This window comes from Lingula anatina, chromosome 2 (genome assembly GCF_051362555.1).
Source record: "Lingula anatina isolate TDL-2025a chromosome 2, LinAna3.0, whole genome shotgun sequence".
Taxonomy (NCBI): Eukaryota; Metazoa; Brachiopoda; class Lingulata; order Lingulida; family Lingulidae; genus Lingula; species Lingula anatina.
Genome location: NC_141768.1, coordinates 24,908,502 through 24,929,363, shown reverse-complemented (window position 1 = coordinate 24,929,363; position 20,862 = coordinate 24,908,502). Strand labels below are relative to the sequence as shown.

Sequence of the window (20,862 nt, the reverse complement as noted above, 5' to 3'; positions counted from 1 at the left end):
TGCACTACAAATAAATGTGGATTGGAGCAAATGTATAAAGAGGTAAACTCGATATTATTTTTCATTTCTTTTAGCTTTTGTATGTTGAGGCTATAAGGCGGGACCCCTTTCGATCTTCACCAAAAAAAGTTTTACGGGCAGCAGGAGACTAAAACGTCATTTCTATTGCCCTACTTCTATGGCCCTACATACATATCATAGTAACATAGCTCATGCCCGTTGTTTATTTTTATGTGGCCGGCAACTAGGTATCGCGTACTACTGTGGATATCTTTGTACACGCAAAGACACTCGAATGCAGTCAGTATCCCAAAAACACGAATGCAGTCAGTATCCCAATATCCTTTCTCTTGATTGTGTTAGATGTGCTCGACACTGTATCTGCGCATGCGTATAAGTGCGTTGCTAATAACAACAACAATTTTGAGCAGTGGAGGCGATCGAGAGACTGTAGCTTTTGATCAATTTCTTATATTTATTAAGTTTAATCCAAAAATATGGCTGCACAGAGCCCAATAGCTAATGGTGATGATCCCGGCTCATTGCAAAGGTTATCACTGATAGGATTTGACGGTAAGTATAGGACTGAAATCTACTTCTTTAATATGTTGTTTCACAAGTGGAATGATGTCTCCATTGAACATTGAAGACCTAACTGATGCCATGGCAGTGATGTTCAGGCGTTGGTTTTAGAATCAGAAAAAAAAGAACTGGATATTTTCCCCATGTACACATAAATTTGTTACTCAACATATTTAGTTCACCACCCCCTTAAATTTACGTTCTTTAAAATGATCTTAGGTGATCTGAAACCAATTTTATTTGCGAAATATATCTACTATGTTGGCTCTACCTCACTTGTATGCCAGTTTCCCCACTATGTCCATGTCATGATCCGTTATAACTTTATAAATGATTTATTCTTAGAACAATCAATATAGACTACCAAAATGCCATTAGCCACTAAAATCACATGAGTACAAGAATTTTTCCCATAATTTTGCTAAAACACAAGCACTGTGGCTATTTCAGGTGAAGGCCTTCCTCAAACTGAAGTCTAATATGACTAATTTCCACTGTTTGGGTAAAAACTACCCTTTCATAATCTTGTATGATAAGGATGTATGGTATGATTTTATGGGTTACGGTATGATTTTTTTTATTTGGTAGGAACAATCCCAGGTGGTTTGATAGTTCATCCAGACAGACAAAACCTGATCTATGGATTGGGAGACACAGTTATCATTGAAGACATTGGAACACAGGAACAAGTGTTGCTCTCAGAACATACTAATAAAGTGACCACTATTGCCGTTTCTAAAAGTGGCAAATATATAGCTTCTGGTCAGATGACATACATGGGATTTGCAGTAAGTGCATTGATAAACTTGTTAAGACTCCTTATGATATTGGCTGTCTCATCTTCTACTGCCATGTTTATTTGTTATTTTTAATCCTTGTCACCCTCCTTTCATTGGGGAAGGTCGTAATCTTAATGTTTATCTTTTTGACTTAATTAGAAAGGACATTGGCCTTTTTTAGAATGGATAGATAATCCATATGAATAATGCAGTCATATTATTTGTTTAATGAGCAAATTAGTTTGAGAAAAACATTATAACTACATGCTTGTTGATAGCTAAGATATTAAAATTGTACTCATAATTAATTTTAGGCTGATGTCATTATCTGGAATTATGCTGAGAGAGTAAAGCACTGCAAATGTTCTTTGCACAAAGTCAAAATAGAAGCTCTTGCTTTCTCTCCTAACGACTTGTACTTGGTAACACTAGGAGGTCAAGATGATGGGAGGTAAGAAAAATCTTCTTTGTTAAAATATTTTAAATAAATAATAACATATTTTAATCCATAGAATTGAAATGGTCTGTTTTTTTATTGGTCTTTTATTACTTGGAATGACAATATTTAAAGGAAGTCAAATTATTGTTTTCATTTTTTTGTTTTTATTTTTATTTAGCATTATTGTATGGAATATTGAAACAAAGCAAGCCATCTGTGGAGCTCCTGCACAGGTCCTTAGTGCTGGTAGTGCAAGTTGTGTGGTTTTTGCAAACAACAGAGATGACCTTTTTGTTTCTGCTGGATTGTGAGTATGATTATTAGAAAATGAATCGCATATATATTTTAAAGTAAGCTAATTATCATTTTTTTTTAATGTTTTCCTCAAAAACATAAATGATAAAGGCAAATTATAGCTCTCCATATGATAATAACATGAGTGGTAAAAAAAAGGATGATAAGTCCTTAGGATAAAATGTAGTTAAGCAATGATTATTGGTTTGTTCAATTCCAGAGGCACACTACGTGTTTGGACATTAGATGTTGCAAACAGGAAAATCAGACCAGAAGAAGTTAGCATGGGGCAACTGAAGAGGGATATCAGATGCATGCAGGTATTGTATTCTCAAATGATTCATTAAATCTGACAAAATATTGTTTTTAAGCAATATTGATGTATATTTGCCAAAATTTGAGACTCTTTGGTGAAGTTTGTTTTAAACAATTTTTAAGTATAATTATCTGTATACAGTAATTTAGGAAAAACCAAGATCTGGTAAAAAACTTCAGTATTAATTCCAGGCTGAGTAAAGTGATGTGTAGCATATAATATTAATGTGTTTTTATTGACAAAAGTAAAATTCATTTGCTTTGTGATGTGTCTACAATATATTTTGTCACAAAAATAAAAAAATACACCAATTTATACAAGTTGGACAAAATATTGGATATAACACTCTCTTGTCATTCTTTGTTTGGCTATATAGATATGCTAGGATTTACAAAGATATATGGCAGTGAATTATGATACATGAAGAAAATTGATGATTATCTATTATTATATCAGCCAGTAACTGAACAAATTTACAAACTTTCACTGGCTTCAATTTTGCTTTTTCCATTTGATGTGGGACCAGTGTTAACTTTACAGGCTGCTTTCTATTCTATTCTATTCTATTCTATTCTATTCTATTCTATTCTATTCTATTCTATTCTATTCTATTCTATTCTATTTTTTTAGATGTCTGATGATGATAGTTTTGTGTACTGTGGAACCACCACTGGAGATCTGCTGGGAATCAATGTTGGCAGTAAGATGTTTCAGTACATTGGACCTGAAAAGGAGAGGTTCAGCAAAGGAGTGACTGCTATGGCTTTGCTTAAGAATGGGGAGATCTTAGTTGGCGCTGGAGACAGCACTGTGGCAACTGTGAAAGGAAAGGATAACGCCTTCAAGCGAACAAAGTATGCAACTCATTGTTATTCTGCTTAAAATAATTACAGTTATTTGTGATGATGATTAATACAATGCAATTATTGACTTAAGCTGAGGTTGTCAAAACTGCATGTAGATAAAAAGCAAAAATCAGTATTTATTACATAATTTAATACCCAAATGTCAGTATTCTCCAGGATAACATTGAATGTCATCTGACATTGTTGACATCTGATTGATAAGGTGCTCTTTTCTCTGACTGGTCAAACAATCAGTTGTTATGTCATCAGTCAATATTGCGTTTCATCAGTACCTCTCATTTCCAGATATAAGATCATATTCTATGCTTATTATATAATAATCTTTTTTAATAGGAAAAGCAAAAAACTTAACCAGGCTGGTGAAGTAACATCAATTGCACTCCGAGGAGAGGGTCACCAAGTAAGTGTATAAATAAGAATGCAATCACATATTTTATTTGTCTGTCATTCAAAGTTCCACAAGATAATCTTATGTGGATGATAAAAATAACAATAATATTTCCATCAAAATATTTATTTACAAGTTTTAACTTTAAAAAGTTCAATGATAACCGTGACTGTCATAAATAAAGAGACAATTTTATTTGTTGTTTTTTACTCTTTTTTTCCATTTTCTAGTTTTTCTGTGGAACAAGCAAATCCCACATCTATCAGTTCAACCACAGTGAATTTAAAGAGACATTGGTTCGGACTGCCCACTACCCTGCCATCACAGATATAGAGTTTCCATAGTGAGGCTCATTTTTTGTTTTATATTTATCTTAAAAATAAGCTCTTTTCTTTTCAATGATAATAATTAAATGACATGCTGATTTATAGCATTTTGGCATTCCTGTCCCCAACGTTTGTCTGTGATAGCAGAAACATTCCGTTAATTGAAACTAGGAAGGTCAGATAACAGAACGTTTAGTGAAGCTGCCATGCATGTACAATCATTTTTACCCTTGTATTATAGTTAAACTCTTATTTCATTTATTAACAGCGGCACCTCTGAGTTGTTTGGAACAAGCTCTTTCCAAGAGATATGTATTTGGCATAGAGCAACTACCCAGGAGCTCCGCAGAATTGTTGTTCCAAATATGACCTGCAATGCAATTGCCTTTTCAAGAGATGGCAAATATATAGCTAGTGGTAAGTCCCCCCCCCCCTCCCCCCCCCCCATCTCTGTTGACTGTGTGGAGCATGATTCACAATTTACAATCTTTACAGTACTTAGTAAAGTAACTGATGTCAGTTAATCAATGTGATGTACTTATTGAGGAAGGCAATGATATATACAAATTTACCAAGTTTAGAAAGTTATACCCGTTGCAAATTAAGCAAATGCTTGTTACTGGTACAAAATTGTCATTTCTGAGGTACTTTAAATTCATTCACAAATGTTCCTTTCTTTTCAGCATGGAGTGATGCGTCGGTCCGATTTTTCCTGCCAGAATCGGGGAAGTTCATATTTGACATAAAACAAGCCCACAAACGTGAGGTCACAGCACTGGCTCTCACCCCTGATGGAATGCATGTAATCTCAGGTGGCGGGGAAGGGCAGGTGAGGGTATGGAAGATCAAGGAATGCTACACCAACAAAGGAAAGACTTACACCAACGAGCTAGTGGGGGAAATGAAGGAACATAAGGCCACAGTGTCTTGCATCAAGGTGACAGAGGATGGCAAGTCCTGCGTCACAGCCAGCAAGGATGGAACTTGCATTATGTGGGATCTAGAGTGAGTGAAATTGTAAAGCATATCCCAAATAATGACCTTGTAAAAATCCTTTTACAGATTTATTCTTGCAAAACTTAAACAATTTGAAAGAGAAAATGTTGTCATTTCTGAGAAACAAGCAGATGAATTTATCAAAGGTTATCTTACAAAAGATGCTGGGACAGTTTACTCCATGCACTTACATGTAGTGGTTTGTGGCACCCACCAAAAACAAAATTTTAATTTTATCCCAGAACAGTGTTTTTCTGGAAGTATCTGACATAAATTCTATTTTATAATTTTATACACAGAGGTTATGATCTTTCAAAGTTATATATTATCCTTTCAGGCGATTTGTTAGAAGTCAAATCATCTTTGCCAACACGCAGTTCAATTGTGTGTGTTTCTACCACGGGACAAACCAGCAGCCATGCCAGATTATTGCCAGTGGCACAGACAGGAAGATTGGATACTGGGAAACATTTGACGGCTCCACAATCCGTGAGGTGGAGGGCTCACTCAGCAGTGATATCAATGGCATGGATATAACCGCTGACGGCAAATACTTTGTCACTGGCGGTGCTGACAAACTGATCAAGGTACATACCGTATTAGCCTATTTAGAGAGTCTATCTTTTAAGTTATAATTATTTCTTGTTTGTTTCATGTTTCAATTACAACAGCTGAATTCAATTTGTTGACTGACAGTCAAACACAAGGTGCTGAAAACGTGATCCATTTCATTTTATGAAAATATTCTGCTAAATAATGCACATTTTCATGTTTGTTATTATTTTTCTAGGTATGGTCTTATGATGATGGCAAAGTGACCCATGTTGGTAAAGGTCATGCTATGGCCGTAACCAAGGTGAAGATATGTCCTAATTCTCAATATATTGTGAGTGTTAGTGAGGATGGTGCAATTTATATTTGGTCATTCCCTCACTAAACTTTCATCATTGACTTTTATTGTCGGAAGTGTCTTGGTTGGGGTATTTTCCTGAGAAATTTGGGGAATTACAAACAATTCTGAACTTGAACCAAGAAGAACTGTTCCAGTTGTCTGTGTTATATAAATTGTCAAAGCAGGCTATCAAATGTGGAAAAATGTGTTATAGACGGGGCTTTGATTTATTGACAAGGTGTACAAAGTGTGAATTAGTTATGTCACGTTTCATTATAAGCATTCCAATAGAACAAATGTGGCATATATTTATCTTTTGAAAATTGATTACTTTTTGTTGGATTACCCTGCAATTATATGTCATTTACTATTGTGTAACCTTTATATTTTAAAAACAAAGTACCAACTTGGTTTTAACTTTGGAACAACATATTGAATAAAAAGTGCTAATTGTATGACAGAGAAGCTCTATTCTCTGCTTTACATAGTTACTTACGTCTTTAATAGAGATGAAAAGACATGACAAATTAATTAAGGAGTGCTTGAGCAACTTCTCACATACTCTTCCGTTTATGACTGTTTTCATGTACAGATTTTTAGATTTGAAAGTAGTTGGTCAACAAACAACAAAATAAATTTATGCATTTTTATTTTTTTAATGTGAGAATTATTGTGGTTGTATGTACTTAACTCTTTCTTTGTAAATAAAACTGTTTGACAATTACAACAGTTGGTGTACATTTTTATCATTCATGATTTACATATTTACAATTACATATACCAATAAATTAAGTAACACATCAACCTATGTGTGGAGTGTTTGCCCACAGCTTTAAAACCTATCTGTTAATGTTCTAGAATTATCCATGTATTTTATAAGTTGCATCTTGAACCTTTCCATTCTTACAGCTATCCCCAGGCTTGAGTCCTGCAGTAGTGAAGTACTAGCTTCCCATCACTCCCAAAACACTGAAAGCCATCATAAAATACGGCATTGAGTAAATTTAAATGATGGAGACTGACAAACCTTTTATGTTAACACTATAACACAACTTTAAATTGAGTAAATTTTAGACTTAACATGCTTTTCTTGAAAGTTTTTAGTGTACTAGGATGTTTATCATTCAAAAGCATGATCTATACAAATCTGTTACTTCCTTATAAATTGCAACAAAAATTACTTTACAGTAAGACAGGACAAGTAATTATTAGCTCACATCATATACTGTGCCAACTTCAACATCAGGTGCTGGAGCAAATGATTGATTCACATAGAGGAACTAGAAAACAGAAGAATTAAATATTGTGAATAAATGCACTAGTAGCTGAACCTTATTAGGCCATCATGAGGTCTTCAATGTTGTGAACCCAAATTAAAATCTCAAATCAAGAAATAAAGTTGTCAGCTTAACTAAAAACCTAAATACTGGTGGATAGAAAATTGCATCAAATTTCTATTTTAATGACTCGAAGATCAGTCTTCATTACACTAGAGAATTGTCTTTCTACTAGTACATGGCATTGGCTCTGCCTCATTTATTTTTTTGGTCAGATAGCTACATTAATATCCCAAAAAGAGTTTTAGAGTTTTACCTGCAATTTATCAAACATCTTTTTTCCAAATGAGACTCTTTAGGAGAAATAAGAGCACAGACTTACCACAGATTCTGAGGGTTCTGCTTTTATGTACTTCTTAATAAATTCAATAATCCATCCAATTTTCTTGCTTGGGTCAACTGCCCATTTCTTCTTTTTCATTATTGGTGCATCACCAGTTGCTTTTAGCAAAACATCCACTGAAAATAAAAGTAACATGCCAGTTAAAGTTAAATTTTTACAGTTCGATACCTCTTTTTAACCCAAAAACTTAAATAAAAATTCTTTCAAACAAATACAACAGCCACACAGTCACATTACTGATTCATAACTTTGTATGAACACTATCATAGCAAAAATAATCCAATATATATAATATACATGTATATCCATAAAAACCTAACAGTCTTCATGTCACTGTTATTCAATTATTTCAGGACAGTGATAGAGTTTTTGTAGTCACTGTGAATTTCAAAATCTGGTAAATGTTAACTAGTACGTATATCCAATATAACCATTAAATCCTTCTTTGGGTCATATGGACCCTACTGGCGTTTCTTGCAACTATTGTACTAAGTAGATCTATCCAACTGAATAACATGCCTCCTTCAGCAGCCAGGGGCTGATTAACTTAATTCCATGTGTGCTTGGCTTTTGGAAGCTTTTTCACTTCATTTTGAGTACTTCCCATATGCTTTAAATTTAAATCAATAAAAAAATACTAGTAGTACATTATTATATGTGATGATTTTGTGTTGATTTGCTCATTAAAAGTTCAAAAACCATACTTAGACTCATTGCAATATTGTATAATGGGTTAAAGAACTGGGCAAGCTGGCCATGGATATGAAGAATGTTTTGCCATGTGGTAGTGCATTCTTGATGATAAAAAGAAAGCAAATTACATGTATACTAGTTCTAGACAAGGGCAAGTTAGACCAAAACTTTTATATGCGAAAAAATAGTTCTACCTTTCCCACTTTTAAGCTTTATTGCTGGGCTTGCTGGGCTTGCCGTGCCACTGGATGGAGGAGAATTCGCAGGCTCAGACACAGGAGAAAGCTGGGTAGATTGGTCCTCTAACGTTACTGCGCAGCCACCTTGCAGGTCTGCACTTTCACTTCCACCCTCATTCGCGTCAGACATAATTATACATAGAATATCCTATGTTTGTTCATATAACAACGCTCGTAATATTCATTCCATACTGGAGTTTAATTTCATCGAATAAAAATCTCTTTTTTCTCTAAACACTAACCTAAATCCTCGTTTAAAAGCTGAACTGTTAAAAACTGTGAATCTTCCCAGTGAATTCACATCCTTAACATTTAAATGGAAATAATTGAACATCGATGTAGCAATATAGAACTTCAAGACACACTCATACCAAAATATAATTTTGTGACATAGAAATGTATTAAGTTGCATCCTGCATCTAATTATTTAATAATGCATCTTTCTTTGTGCTGATTTAAATCAATGAAAAAAAAAAACCCTGGAAAATATGAAATATCGATGTTTATATTTTTTTATTTGCAAAATATAAGCATAGGCAACTCAAAGCTTTAATCGTCAATTTAACACCTTTCTATTTGGAGGTGAGAAAGCAATAAGTATGTGGTGTAACTTATTTGCTGAACAAGATTTTATCATGAAAATTGGCAGAGTTCACCATATTTAGGCTACATGTACCATCGGGGCCGTAGCAATAGTCCGAAGGTTCATTTGTCCGAATGTTCACTATAGAACCTTCAGACCAATGAACCCTTGATTAAAAAACTGATGAAAATGTAACCATTTTTCGGACCAATGAACCTTTGGACCAACAAACCTTCAGACTGTCAAGACGCCCATACAATCCCCTGCCACCTAGGGGTTTTTGAAAATGTTGTTGTTGTGGAGTTATGAGCCCTTTATTACAGATTTTCATTAAATAAAGGCATTATTTTGCTTGGGGGCATCTTGATAGTCCGAAGGTAAAAAAAAATGGTAACATTTTCATCATTTTTTTTAATCAAGGGTTCATTGGTCCAAGGGTTCTATAGTGAACATTTGGACCAATGAACCTTCGAACTATTGCTATGGCCCCATTTTGCTTTATCAATGATTAAATCTGAAGCAGATCTTTTAAGATAAATCGCTGGCAAGGTTTTTGAGTACTAAATGGTTTCATTAAATCAGCTTTGAAACGGTGATCATGGGTGCTCAGATAAAATAAAAATGTGAGAAACCGATATTTCAGCTTTCATCCCAAAATCACATTTTTGCTGTCACCCATAAGATTACGTGTGTAAATGTTAGTTAATTTAGTCACCAAATACTGAAGATTTATTTATTACCCAAAAGAATGTATGTAAGGCAGTAAATAAGGAGTTTTGAGCAAAGGGTGAAAATATCCTCAAGTGTAAAATATAAATAATGATGGAATAAAGTATATTGCCGGTGGTTAAATTTGGTCTTAAAATAATTTTTATCTCTTTTGATAATAATTTTGAATATGGAATGTAGGTTTTTTTTATGAAAAATTGTACTGAACAAGATACGCATAATTACATTTTTCCATTGTTAGAAATCAGCTCATGAAATTAACACTAAACAAAGAGGCAATGTGTTTTTGGCATCTGGTTTGGACAAAAAGAATTTTTGTCATAAAAAATTGAAAGTAGAACCAAAAATATATACTGTATTTAATAAGTTTTATGCAATACACCTGAACCATACTAAAGTCTTATACATATACAATGCGGTAGCAATATCTTTTGAAATCACTTTACATCCAATATCTATATTATCATATTTCAATCTCAAAGTCACCATAAAAATTTTCCTTTCTGTCCTTATATTCTCATCATCTAAAACAACCCAAATTCTGAAGGATTGGTTTCATTCCTCTATGTATTCTGAAGCTAGCCTCTACTGTTTCTGATATAGATCATATGCTTTTATATCAACTGATAGAATAACAACGACTGATAATTCCTAAGGAATATCCTGCAAAGATATTCCATATTCGGTTTTGAGGGAATTTCTATATAAAACAAAATTAACAATGTATACTATCAAACATGTTTCTGCTGCTTATAGTTAAACAAGGTTTTTCTAACAGTGTTACCTGAATATACATTCTAGCACCCAAGTATTGATTAATATTTCATACTGATTAATATTTCCACTATTTTTTCTCATTTTCTATATTGCACAGACCTTTACATACACTCTATATGATAAATACACAACTTGATCACTGGTATACATAAGATGTATTGCATGGTTGCCAACTCTCAACATTAATATAATGAGTACATAGCACTCCACACATTTTTCAGTTTTGATTTCCATTGTTTTCAAGTTAAACTACTTTATATAGCATGTCAAACAACTGGTCTAAACAAAGACGGCAACCATGGGGATTAGTTTCTTAATTTCTGTCCTTTTGTAACAGTGTGGAAACTATGGATTCCTATTCTTTCCCCAACTGGCATTTTATCAAATGTTCATCTTTTTAACCATCTTGGGATTCTTTTTTAACTGACTTTATCGATTTTTAAACTATAGGAAGCATCCCCCCTTTTTTGTAATAATACATTTTTGTTTGTGTGTGATTGATTACCACTATTTGCCTTTTTCTATGATGCTTTCAACATAAAAACTTCATTTATTTGTTTAAAAAATAAAGTGAAGAACACCTACAGTAACTCTAATGGTGTAATATGTCAATTTTTTTTTACCCTAATAAAAAATTTTATCATGAAAAAAGGCAAATGTGGAGATTTGAAAATGAAAAAGCCAGCACATAATAGACCTGATGCTCTGGGTAACTGGGGAACTAAGTATCCAAAGTATGATCAACTACATTGTATTAATGTAGTATTTCACACCAATATCCACCCCTTATGCTTTGAAGGAGAGACTATAAAACACATAAAGCTTTGAATTCTTGAATTTTTACAGCTGAACTCATGAAGCTAACATTTCCTTTCCTCTTTTCTTTTCCTTGGATATCGCCTTTTCTTCTGAAATTTGAAAAATAATCATAAATGTTAGGTTTGCAATGTTTCTGCTGCTGTGAATGCACTAATTGTGAGAAAGTTGAGGTAATCTGTAAATAATTTTTCTGCCAAAATGAATTTTCCTTGTGGGGAAAAGCAGTTGCACTTGGATTTAATGTTTCATTCAATTTTAATTTAATGAATCAGTTCTAGATGACTGCCTATTTCAATTTTTAATGTACCTTCAATGTCTGCTTTTGGAACTTCAGGCATAGCTGGTACTTCCTCTTGTGGCACTTCTGGTAAAGATTCCTGTAATTTAATGGATATCCTTTGAATGAATTCCAATTTTAGAAAAATAGCAAAGCAAAAGTCTGCAAACTAAAATAAAATTCAAAAAATAGTTTTTTACAAAAATAATCCTATTATGCTGTTTTTTAACAATTAAAGCCACTCAGTTTTAAAGTAAAACAAAAATGAGGCTTGGCAGTTATAGAGTCTGATGTTTCAACGGCGACCACAACAGCGACAACATACATGTAGACACAGTGGTCATAATATATACAGACACAATCAGTGTCTGTATAGAAAAACTGATTTTTACCTTTGTTATTTCTTCTAGTTCTGCCAGAACATCGTCTTCATCCTCTTGAGAAAGGCAACCAGCAAGTAAGTCATCAATTTCCTATTTGAATAAACCATTAAATTCACATATAAGAGTATATGTATTACATGTACTTGCATTCAGAAAAAGTAAGATTCACTGCGTTAATAATTAATCAGTATTTTAATTCAATCTATAAATTTGTTTACTTTTAAGTTAACAAAAATGTTTCTCATAAAAATCATGAACTATGATTCTCCACCATTTTACCTGTTGGTACTGCACTGCCTCTTGTGTTTCTTCCATAATTTTCTCAACATTTTCTATGGATAAAATTTCATGGAGCTTTTTCAACGAGTCATTACCCTGCTTTAGTCCGTCAATGACTTGTGTTTCAATTTGAGCAAATTCAATATCATGTACCTGAAACAATATACACACAAATATGTATATATATATATATTAATACTGGGGTAGCGCTAACGCTCATCAATTTAGCGTAATTCTAAAATTGACAAAGTTGGCAAAACAAAAACTGGTTGATTTGACTTGTATAAGTCAAATTTATATATAAAATTTTCAGCATATCACAACATCAGTAAACACACACCACAATATGTATGTACATGTACACAGAACTACTTAACAGCAAACTGGTATCACAACAGAAGATGAAATAAACACTTCTTTCTACCTAGTATTGGCTTTTCCCCAATTTGCCCTCCAAATTGAAGAAGGCACTAGAAACTCACCTATCCTTGCCCACTGGTATTTTCTGGAAACATTAGAGGCTTGTGTATAGTAGATAGGTGACTTTCCAGTGTCCTCTAAATTTTTAGGAGTCAATTTGCGATACCTGCTTCAGTACAAGCAATTTATTAAGGCAACTATTTGTATACAGTATGCTTTACATGAAACAAAACTAAAACCTACCATTTTATCAATATTATCTAGCTGGTTGTCAGTCTTCTCTATTAAACCTTCTTGGAATCTTTTCTTTCGCAAAAGTAGTTTTGCTCTCCTGAAGAAAAACAAGAAGTAAAGTTATGCTACAACAGCAGTCATGAGAGAGAGAGAGTTTATATTTTGCTAATATCATTGAATAATAACATGTATTTTCAGAAGGCCAACCTTTTTAGTACATGTTTTATAGATTTACCCAGTTCAGAATTAAATTGTCTTATACAGTCAAATGGCTATCTAGAGAAAAAGAAACTATAGCAAAAAATATATACAGTATATAATGTTCCTGGTGTGGACTTAGTTCTTATACTAGTATATACAAATACAAAAACACTGCACCAGTATATCAGTTAGATATAGTTAACAATGAACATAGCCTTACTCTTTTTTTCCATCCTTTAGCAACTGCTTAGCAACATTTCTGTCCTTTTCAAGCTGCACAGATATTTTTTTCTGATACTGTTTCAGCTTATCCCTTTGTTGTTTTAATTGCTGGTAAAAAGAGAAAAAAAATAAAGAAAATTAAATGTATTCCAATTTTCTTTACTCATGCTGATAGTGGATTAAATAATAACAAATGAAGCGAAATGGGATAATTGCAAAAAAATAAACATTCTTATCTCTCTTGAAAATTAATTTAACAAAGAATTGAAGTGGCCATTTGTACTAGTCCAGCGTAAATATACATGTACACTTCCCATTACAGGTAGTAGCTATAAATTAACTATAAATAACCAACCTTCGTCAACAAGTGTACTTATTGTATGATCAAAGTTATCATTATAATCAAAATCATTCAATTAACAACTTGAAAGTAACGTTAGGAATAGATTACAGCTGCAGGCTCCTACCAGCACAGCTTTATCCTGTTCTGTCACCCTTGATTCTTTTTTCTTTGATTTTGAGAACAGTCCTCCCATTTTCAAATCGTTAACTGTTAGATCTTGAAACAGGAATAAAATGTTTTTTCTAAAACTCGTTTACAAATAACATGTACAGCAACATGCAAAGGCCGCTTCCTTGTCAACCCCTTATATGAGTCCGCAGTAAATGTATGTGCATATTTTTGTATAATACTATAACTAGAGTCAGAAAAAACATTTGATACATATCCTAATTAACATTTTAATTTTCTAACTCAGTAATGAATATATAGCTAAATATTAATTTTAATCTAAAGGAACCAAGTTTCACAATAACTGCGAGGCTTACCAAAATGGCAGCGCCCTTATATCATCCAGGGGGTGGAAACGCGCTACTTATATGATTATGACGAGCCTAACCGTCAGCACCGGATATTAGTTAGTGACCTTGAGGGGCAATTAGGCTTGGTCTTTGCGGCACGCGCGAACAGTAGTCGATCTACCACACCTGGGTCTTTTGTTTTTGACAACTGTTCACTCGTCAAGGAGGTGCTTGTTCAAGACTACAGACTGATATCTACTAGTTCTACCAGTGGCTTCATTAGTAACGTTCCCACAATACATGGTTTTCTGTCTGTGCGTACATACCCTGAATTTGGTTAGCCTCACTGACGAGAACAATGGACGTTTCTTACCCCTCTCTAGGATTACCCCTGTATCATCATTTGCCACCGATTATCATGGAGTGTTATAGTTATTTCTACGTAAGTTTGCATGCTTGCCGTAGATCAGTCTGACTTCTGATTTAATCTTTATGGTAAGACTTTTATTTTCTAGTTGGAACTTCTGGGGACCGTCTCATTAAACCATTTCAATGTGAAACCTGTATGATGATTCTAAGACCACCAGTGGCATCACTGGCATCAGTTGGCGCGATGTTTAAAGCTTCACTCATAGCTGCCTTCCTCATAATCTCATCAAAAACGGCAACTTCACCAACAGTAGATGCCGTTGACTTTGTTAGATTTTCAAGGAAAGCGGGTTTTCATAGGTACGTACTGCACGTTCATATTATAGAGTTAAAGTTGTAAGTTATTTTCTACTACCTCTTTGTTCTAGAGTGTATACGTATGTACTCTTTGATTTGTTTGGGATTTGTGCTGGTACGATCCATATACATATATATTGATCATTGAATGTACTGTGTGGTTGTCAGATAGAAATTCTAATTACCTCAGTCTCACAACTTGGCTTAAATTCAATAGAGGTTTTGCAGGGTTTGGGGGAAATGATTGCCTCAGTTTTCGGCCTTACAAGCTCACGGTACCCTTACCGCTGGTAAGGCCTCATAGCAGTATGTACAAAAAACGTGAGACACTTAAGTACCTGAAAGTATCCACGCTCTGACAATCTCTGTGGGTCCTCCGTTGTAACTTGTAGTATGTAAATCCAATTAAAAGTGTTTTCGTGTACCTTCAGGCACGACGTTCATAAAATTTTGCTATTTTTATTTCAGCTTCCTCCTGCATCGACACAACAGCACGCCATATTGTGGAATTCTCGCGGAAAGGGCGACCACCTTTTCAAGGTCGACCTCGAAATGGAGTTGACCTGTTTCATGTTTCCAATGTAAACTTTTAGCGCCCTCGGGTGACGAGTTGTGAAAAATGGTGTTTGATCCATGTAGGCGACCTAGCTCCAGTTATGATGTTTTACAAGCATTTGGCCATCCATTAGCGCTTCTGTCGAATTTGGCCTACATTTGCCTTAAAACCTACATGAATAAATATTTGAGAAATTTTATAATTATAGTATTTTATAGCAATAAAGATATATTTAAAAAACACTTATTGTATTATTTTTTATTAGTAGTAGTATTATATTTTCACCCTTAATCAAAATACATACATGAATAACATTTAAAGGAAAAAAACTTTTTACTTATTTTTTATTTTTATTTTATTTTGTTTATTTATTATTTTATGGATGACATGCTCGAGCTCTGGTGTTCCGAACACTACTGGGAGAGGACAAATAATAATAATAATAATAAAATAAAAATAAATAAATAAATTGCAGCTCAAGTAAAAAATACAAGACTGGAAATGAAAAATGAACCGCAAAACAAAATCGGCGTCATTCACTCTGGGAACACCAAAAAGTATCCAGTCATTTATTTCATTTTTGCATCACACAAACGACTTCAAGGCCTCTGTGCACCTTATAACCTCCTCCTCAAATGAAATAAAAATAAAGGAATTGATAAAAAAAATAAGTAAAAAGTTTTTTCCTTTTAATGTTATTCATGTATGTATTTTGATTAAGGGTGAAAATATAATACTTCTACTAATAAAAAATAATACAATAAGTGTTTTTTAAATATATCTTTATTGCTTTAAAATACTATAATTATAAAATTTCTCAAATATTTATTCATGTAGGTTTTAAGGCAAATGTAGGCCAAATTCGACAGAAACGCTAATGGATGGCCAAATGCTTGTAAAACATTATAACTGGAGCTAGGTCGCCTACATGGATCAAACACCATTTTTCACATCTCGTCACCCGAGGGCGCTAAAAGTTTACATTGGAAACATGAAACAGGTCAACTCCATTTCGAGGTCAACCTTGAAAAGGTGGTCGTCCTTTCCGCAAGTGTACCACAATATGGCGTGCTGTTGTGTCGGTGGAGGAGGAAGCTGAAATAAAACGAGCAAAACTTTATGAACATCGTGCCTGAAGGTACACGAAAACACTTTTAATTGGATTTACATACTACAAGTTACAACGGAGGACCCACAGAGATTGTCAGAGCGTGGATACTTTCAGGTACTTAAGTGTCTCACGTTTTTTGTACATACTGCTATGAGGCCTTACCAGCGGTAAGGGTACCGTGAGCTTGTAAGGCCGAAAACTGAGGCAAGGGAAATGAGTGAGTTCTTAAGAGATTATTACAGAGTACTGAGTATACCATCGATGGAGGTCACATGGTCCAATGACAAGAACAAATATCAGAATGATAACTATAACTGCCATTTTCGTGGTAAATATAATAGAATATATTATATTTCTATGAGTTGATTACAATGTATTTATTGTGAAATGTAGATGTCATACGAAGAGTTGCTATCCCTTTAAAAATAATATAAACTATGGAAAATCAATAGGATGGATTCTACATTTCAGGGATCTTGTCACAGAAGTAAGGCTACACAAGAAAGATGTGGAAATAAACTTTTCAGAATGTCATCTTGTCCTTACTGAGGTCTTGCCGCAGGGTCTGTATGTTGACTTGGATCAGATCCATTCCATAGGGAATAACACATTACAAAAGGTAATACCTTGTTTTTCAACCAAAAAGCTCTAAGGAGGGAGATCAGTGTTTTGATTTTCAAGTTAATTAAGAAAATGACATTGGGGTCAGTCATATGGGGTTTTTTTTTGACAAACTGATAGGAAAATGACAAAAATGTGATTAAGTATGTTTCAGATTTTCTTAAGCCATAGTAGGCTTTTTCTTTTAAAATTTTTTGAAAAAAATTTGTGCTTGGTTGAGGTTAGAGGCCCATTTAAACTTCTTGGTTCTTCATAGCATGCCTTTTTTGTCAGGAAAAAGTTGCTTTTCATTTTTTTTTTCAGAAACATCCTTACATTGTGAAGATTTCCATTTTCCCTGTGGTTTTTATTTTTAGGCCAATGTGAAAAAATCACTGATACCACAAAATGCCATGCTAAACATTTCTTCATAGTTTGATATTTAAGAAATGTTCTCATCATTTAGCCATAAGTGTTTAGATTTGTGTAAATTAATTAATTGATTTATTTATTTATTACTTTCTTTCTTTCAAGGTAGAGAGTTTAGAGCCAATTGACACAGAAAAGCCTGCTCATGAATCACCAAACCATGTCATACGTGTACATACCAACATAAGACAAGTCAGTCCAGGAGTTTTCAGTGCATCTGTCATTCTTCCTGTACATCTGAGATATCACAGGCCATCAGAGACCAGAGAAACTGACCATGCTGTGGTTCGCATAAAATATCCAAGAATGCAGTTAAAGTGTGAAAGTGAGTAATTCCCAAATATTTTTCCTCACTGGTGTGGTTTTTAATTTTGTTTGCGTGTGTGTATGTTTCGGCATATCTTTATCAAATTCACTTCTTACCTATAGTATCATCTTTCACTGGTTATTAGAATATATTTTGAATTTGCAGTTTTCATACCATTGCTAACAACATAATGATGGAATTCATTCTAGGTGATATTGATCCAGACAATAAAGAACAAAGAAATGGAACACCTAAAAATAAATCCAATTTTCTGAGAGAAGTTCAGTTTAAAAGTGTAAGTCTATTTTTTTGCAGACTCATGTTTTAAAAGTACTTCCATTTTGTTTCATATGGCATTGATTTTCTAGTATATTAAATATTAAAATATGTGAAATAATACCTGTAAACTGTACTGTAATGATTAAATGGGTGGCATGTAATGGTAAATACTTCTTTGTACCATTTATTTAATTTGGATATTAATACACTTGAACAAATATGCATGTAAGCTTCTCCAATTAAAGTTTTTTATCTATGACACCTGGTTTGGTGATATAATTTATTGTTAATCTACCAGTATGATAAGTTTTCTTTTTCTCTTTTTATTACTATAGGCTGCAGACCATTTGGAGTTCAAAGTCCCAGTAGGACAAAAATGTGACAGTGTCATGGTTGCTACAGTCACCCTTTGTTCCACTATTTTTGGTTGCCTTTATCTAATATATACATTACTGGATAACAAAAAGGAACATTTTAAGAAAACAAACTGAAGTGGAGAAATATTTTAACATTGATGATAACAGTATTTGGATTTCCCATGGAGACAATTACACTTGAACTGAGAATCAATAGTTTTGCGTACATTGAATTGAATAGCAAAAATGCCCTGAACTGAAATATTGCTTTCACAAAAGGTGTCCATTATAACTAAGCAAAATTACACCTTTTATTATCGTCAAGAATGTATTTCCTAACTGTGGTTATACATTAATTTATGGTGATTTGAAACAAACCCTGTCAAAATATAAATATCTCATCTGTTGTAAATAAATCAGTTCAATATATTATCAGTGGCATTACTATCTTCATCGAAAGACATCAAAAGATAAGAAACACATTAGGATTCTCCATGTAAGTTAGAATATGTGCTTTATTTTACAATAACATTATGAAATGTCACAGCATTTCTGAAATAATGTATTAGTATTTATTCTTTCTTACTAAAGGAATAATGTATTAGTATTTATTCTTTCTTACTAAAGGAGAATTTTAAAAAGCCTAAACAAGAACAATTAAAAACTAGACTGCAACTGGCTAAAGCTGCAAAATAGGTGTAGAAATGCTCTTTCAAGATCATGTGAAGATCATGGGTTAAATTTGATCCCATATTCTCAAAGAGCATATGCGAATAAAGGGTACCGGAGAAGATCAGCATTGGTCAGAATTGTGCCGGAAGTGACGTGCAGTGGTGTTAGAAGCGAAGCTGAGTGGTCATTTTAACATAGAGGTGAACGGCAGTGAAGACGGGTTGTCGGAGGAAAAAGAAGTTTTCTAAACAACATGGTAAGATATCTCTCCTTTTTTACGCATTTTGGGCAGAGAATACTTGTAGAAATAATAGACGCATGATATGAAAACGTGACACGGAACTTGAAGGTGCAAAATCGTGCTTAATTTGCGGTCAACTTGTTTAGAAATAAATGCTGCGTCGACCGCCAGCGCGACAAAAAGCGTAAAGGGGAAATAATTCCCGGGAGTCTATAAATCGTTGTCATGTGAAAATTTGGCATTAATATAATCCGATATGTCCATATCTAAGTATTTTTGGGTGTTTTATGGTATGGGCTGCAATTACAACGATGTTTTAGAGGTCTTGAAGGACCTTGTGAAAACCAGGAAGTAGTTCGTAACTAACAAGTGGAATGTACCGATCTCCGACTGCTGTGCACAGCTGTATCTTTTTTTTCAATAATTTTTAGATCTTTATATGTCCATCTGGCATGAAATTCCACACACATGATCACACTGATACACCTTTTACACTGGGGTAGGCATAAATCAGTGACGAATGCCAAGACAAAGGTGACATTCTGACAGCCTCTTATCTGAGTTTAAAATCACTGACAAAAGAGACTGGCAATCACTTTCCTCAGGCTGGCAATCATTAGCCTATAGAAATTGGTCATGTTACATCTTATCTACCTGTGAGAATCGTTTTACCAACTGAGTATTGCATAATAATGTCAATTATTAGTACTTTGAGCTAGTCTTAATTACCTGACAGCTCACCTGAATTCTCTTTCCGTCTTTTTGGGAAGATCTTGTCAGTGAAATGTTTTATTTGTCCTGTGAATGCATTGCACTTTATTGTATATTTGTCACCTTTGTCTTGGCATTTGTCACTGATTAGCGCCTTCTTGTTAGTTACGAACTACTTCCTGGTTTTCACAAGGTCCTTCAAGACCTCTAAAACATCGTTGTAATTGCAGCCCATACCATAAAACACCCAAAAATACTTAGATATGGACATATCGGATTATATTAATGCCAAATTTTCACATGACAACGATTTATAGACTCCCGGGAATTATTTCCCCTTTACGCTTTTCGTCGCGCTGGCGGTCGACGCAGCATTTATTTCTAAACAAGTTGACCGCAAATTAAGCACGATTTTGCACCTTCAAGTTCCGTGTCACGTTTTCATATCATGCGTCTATCATTTCTACAAGTATTCTCTGCCCAAAATGCGTAAAAAAGGAGAGATATCTTACCATGTTGTTTAGAAAACTTCTTTTTCCTCCGACAACCCGTCTTCACTGCCGTTCACCTCTATGTTAAAATGACCACTCAGCTTCGCTTCTAACACCACTGCACGTCACTTCCGGCACAATTCTGACCAATGCTGATCTTCTCCGGTA

The 20,862-nt window shown here is 34.0% G+C and overlaps 4 protein-coding genes across 4 annotated transcripts; 2 read left to right on the top strand and 2 right to left on the bottom strand.

Moving 5' to 3' along the window:
* The first annotated feature begins 392 nt into the window (after positions 1-392).
* Positions 393-6,605, top strand: LOC106165539 (cilia- and flagella-associated protein 52). Its single transcript, XM_013543752.2, has 12 exons — positions 393-573; positions 1,171-1,370; positions 1,676-1,812; positions 1,979-2,107; positions 2,315-2,414; positions 3,041-3,264; positions 3,610-3,676; positions 3,895-4,007; positions 4,259-4,407; positions 4,674-4,995; positions 5,324-5,573; positions 5,777-6,605. The coding sequence occupies exons 1-12, from the start codon at positions 498-500 to the stop codon at positions 5,921-5,923; spliced, it is 1,914 nt and encodes a 637-aa protein (XP_013399206.2). The 5' UTR covers positions 393-497; the 3' UTR covers positions 5,924-6,605.
* On the bottom strand, positions 6,511-8,826 carry LOC106165540 (autophagy protein 12-like). The gene is made up of 4 exons (XM_013543753.2): positions 8,446-8,826; positions 7,538-7,674; positions 7,096-7,158; positions 6,511-6,847 (listed from the first exon to the last, which is right to left on the bottom strand). Exons 1-4 carry the CDS (start codon positions 8,618-8,620, stop codon positions 6,788-6,790), a joined length of 435 nt encoding a protein of 144 aa, XP_013399207.2. The 5' UTR covers positions 8,621-8,826; the 3' UTR covers positions 6,511-6,787.
* A 1,311-nt stretch (positions 8,827-10,137) lies between these two features.
* LOC106165538 (charged multivesicular body protein 6) lies at positions 10,138-14,086 on the bottom strand. The gene is made up of 7 exons (XM_013543751.2): positions 13,882-14,086; positions 13,413-13,522; positions 13,001-13,088; positions 12,338-12,490; positions 12,068-12,148; positions 11,706-11,775; positions 10,138-11,487 (listed from the first exon to the last, which is right to left on the bottom strand). Exons 1-7 carry the CDS (start codon positions 13,948-13,950, stop codon positions 11,432-11,434), a joined length of 627 nt encoding a protein of 208 aa, XP_013399205.2. The 5' UTR covers positions 13,951-14,086; the 3' UTR covers positions 10,138-11,431.
* Positions 14,087-14,257: 171 nt separating this feature from the next.
* On the top strand, positions 14,258-19,011 carry LOC106165537 (GPI alpha-1,4-mannosyltransferase I, stabilizing subunit). Its single transcript, XM_013543750.2, has 5 exons — positions 14,258-14,944; positions 17,080-17,227; positions 17,743-17,962; positions 18,154-18,239; positions 18,559-19,011. The coding sequence occupies exons 1-5, from the start codon at positions 14,781-14,783 to the stop codon at positions 18,712-18,714; spliced, it is 774 nt and encodes a 257-aa protein (XP_013399204.2). The 5' UTR covers positions 14,258-14,780; the 3' UTR covers positions 18,715-19,011.
* Positions 19,012-20,862: the final 1,851 nt, after the last annotated feature.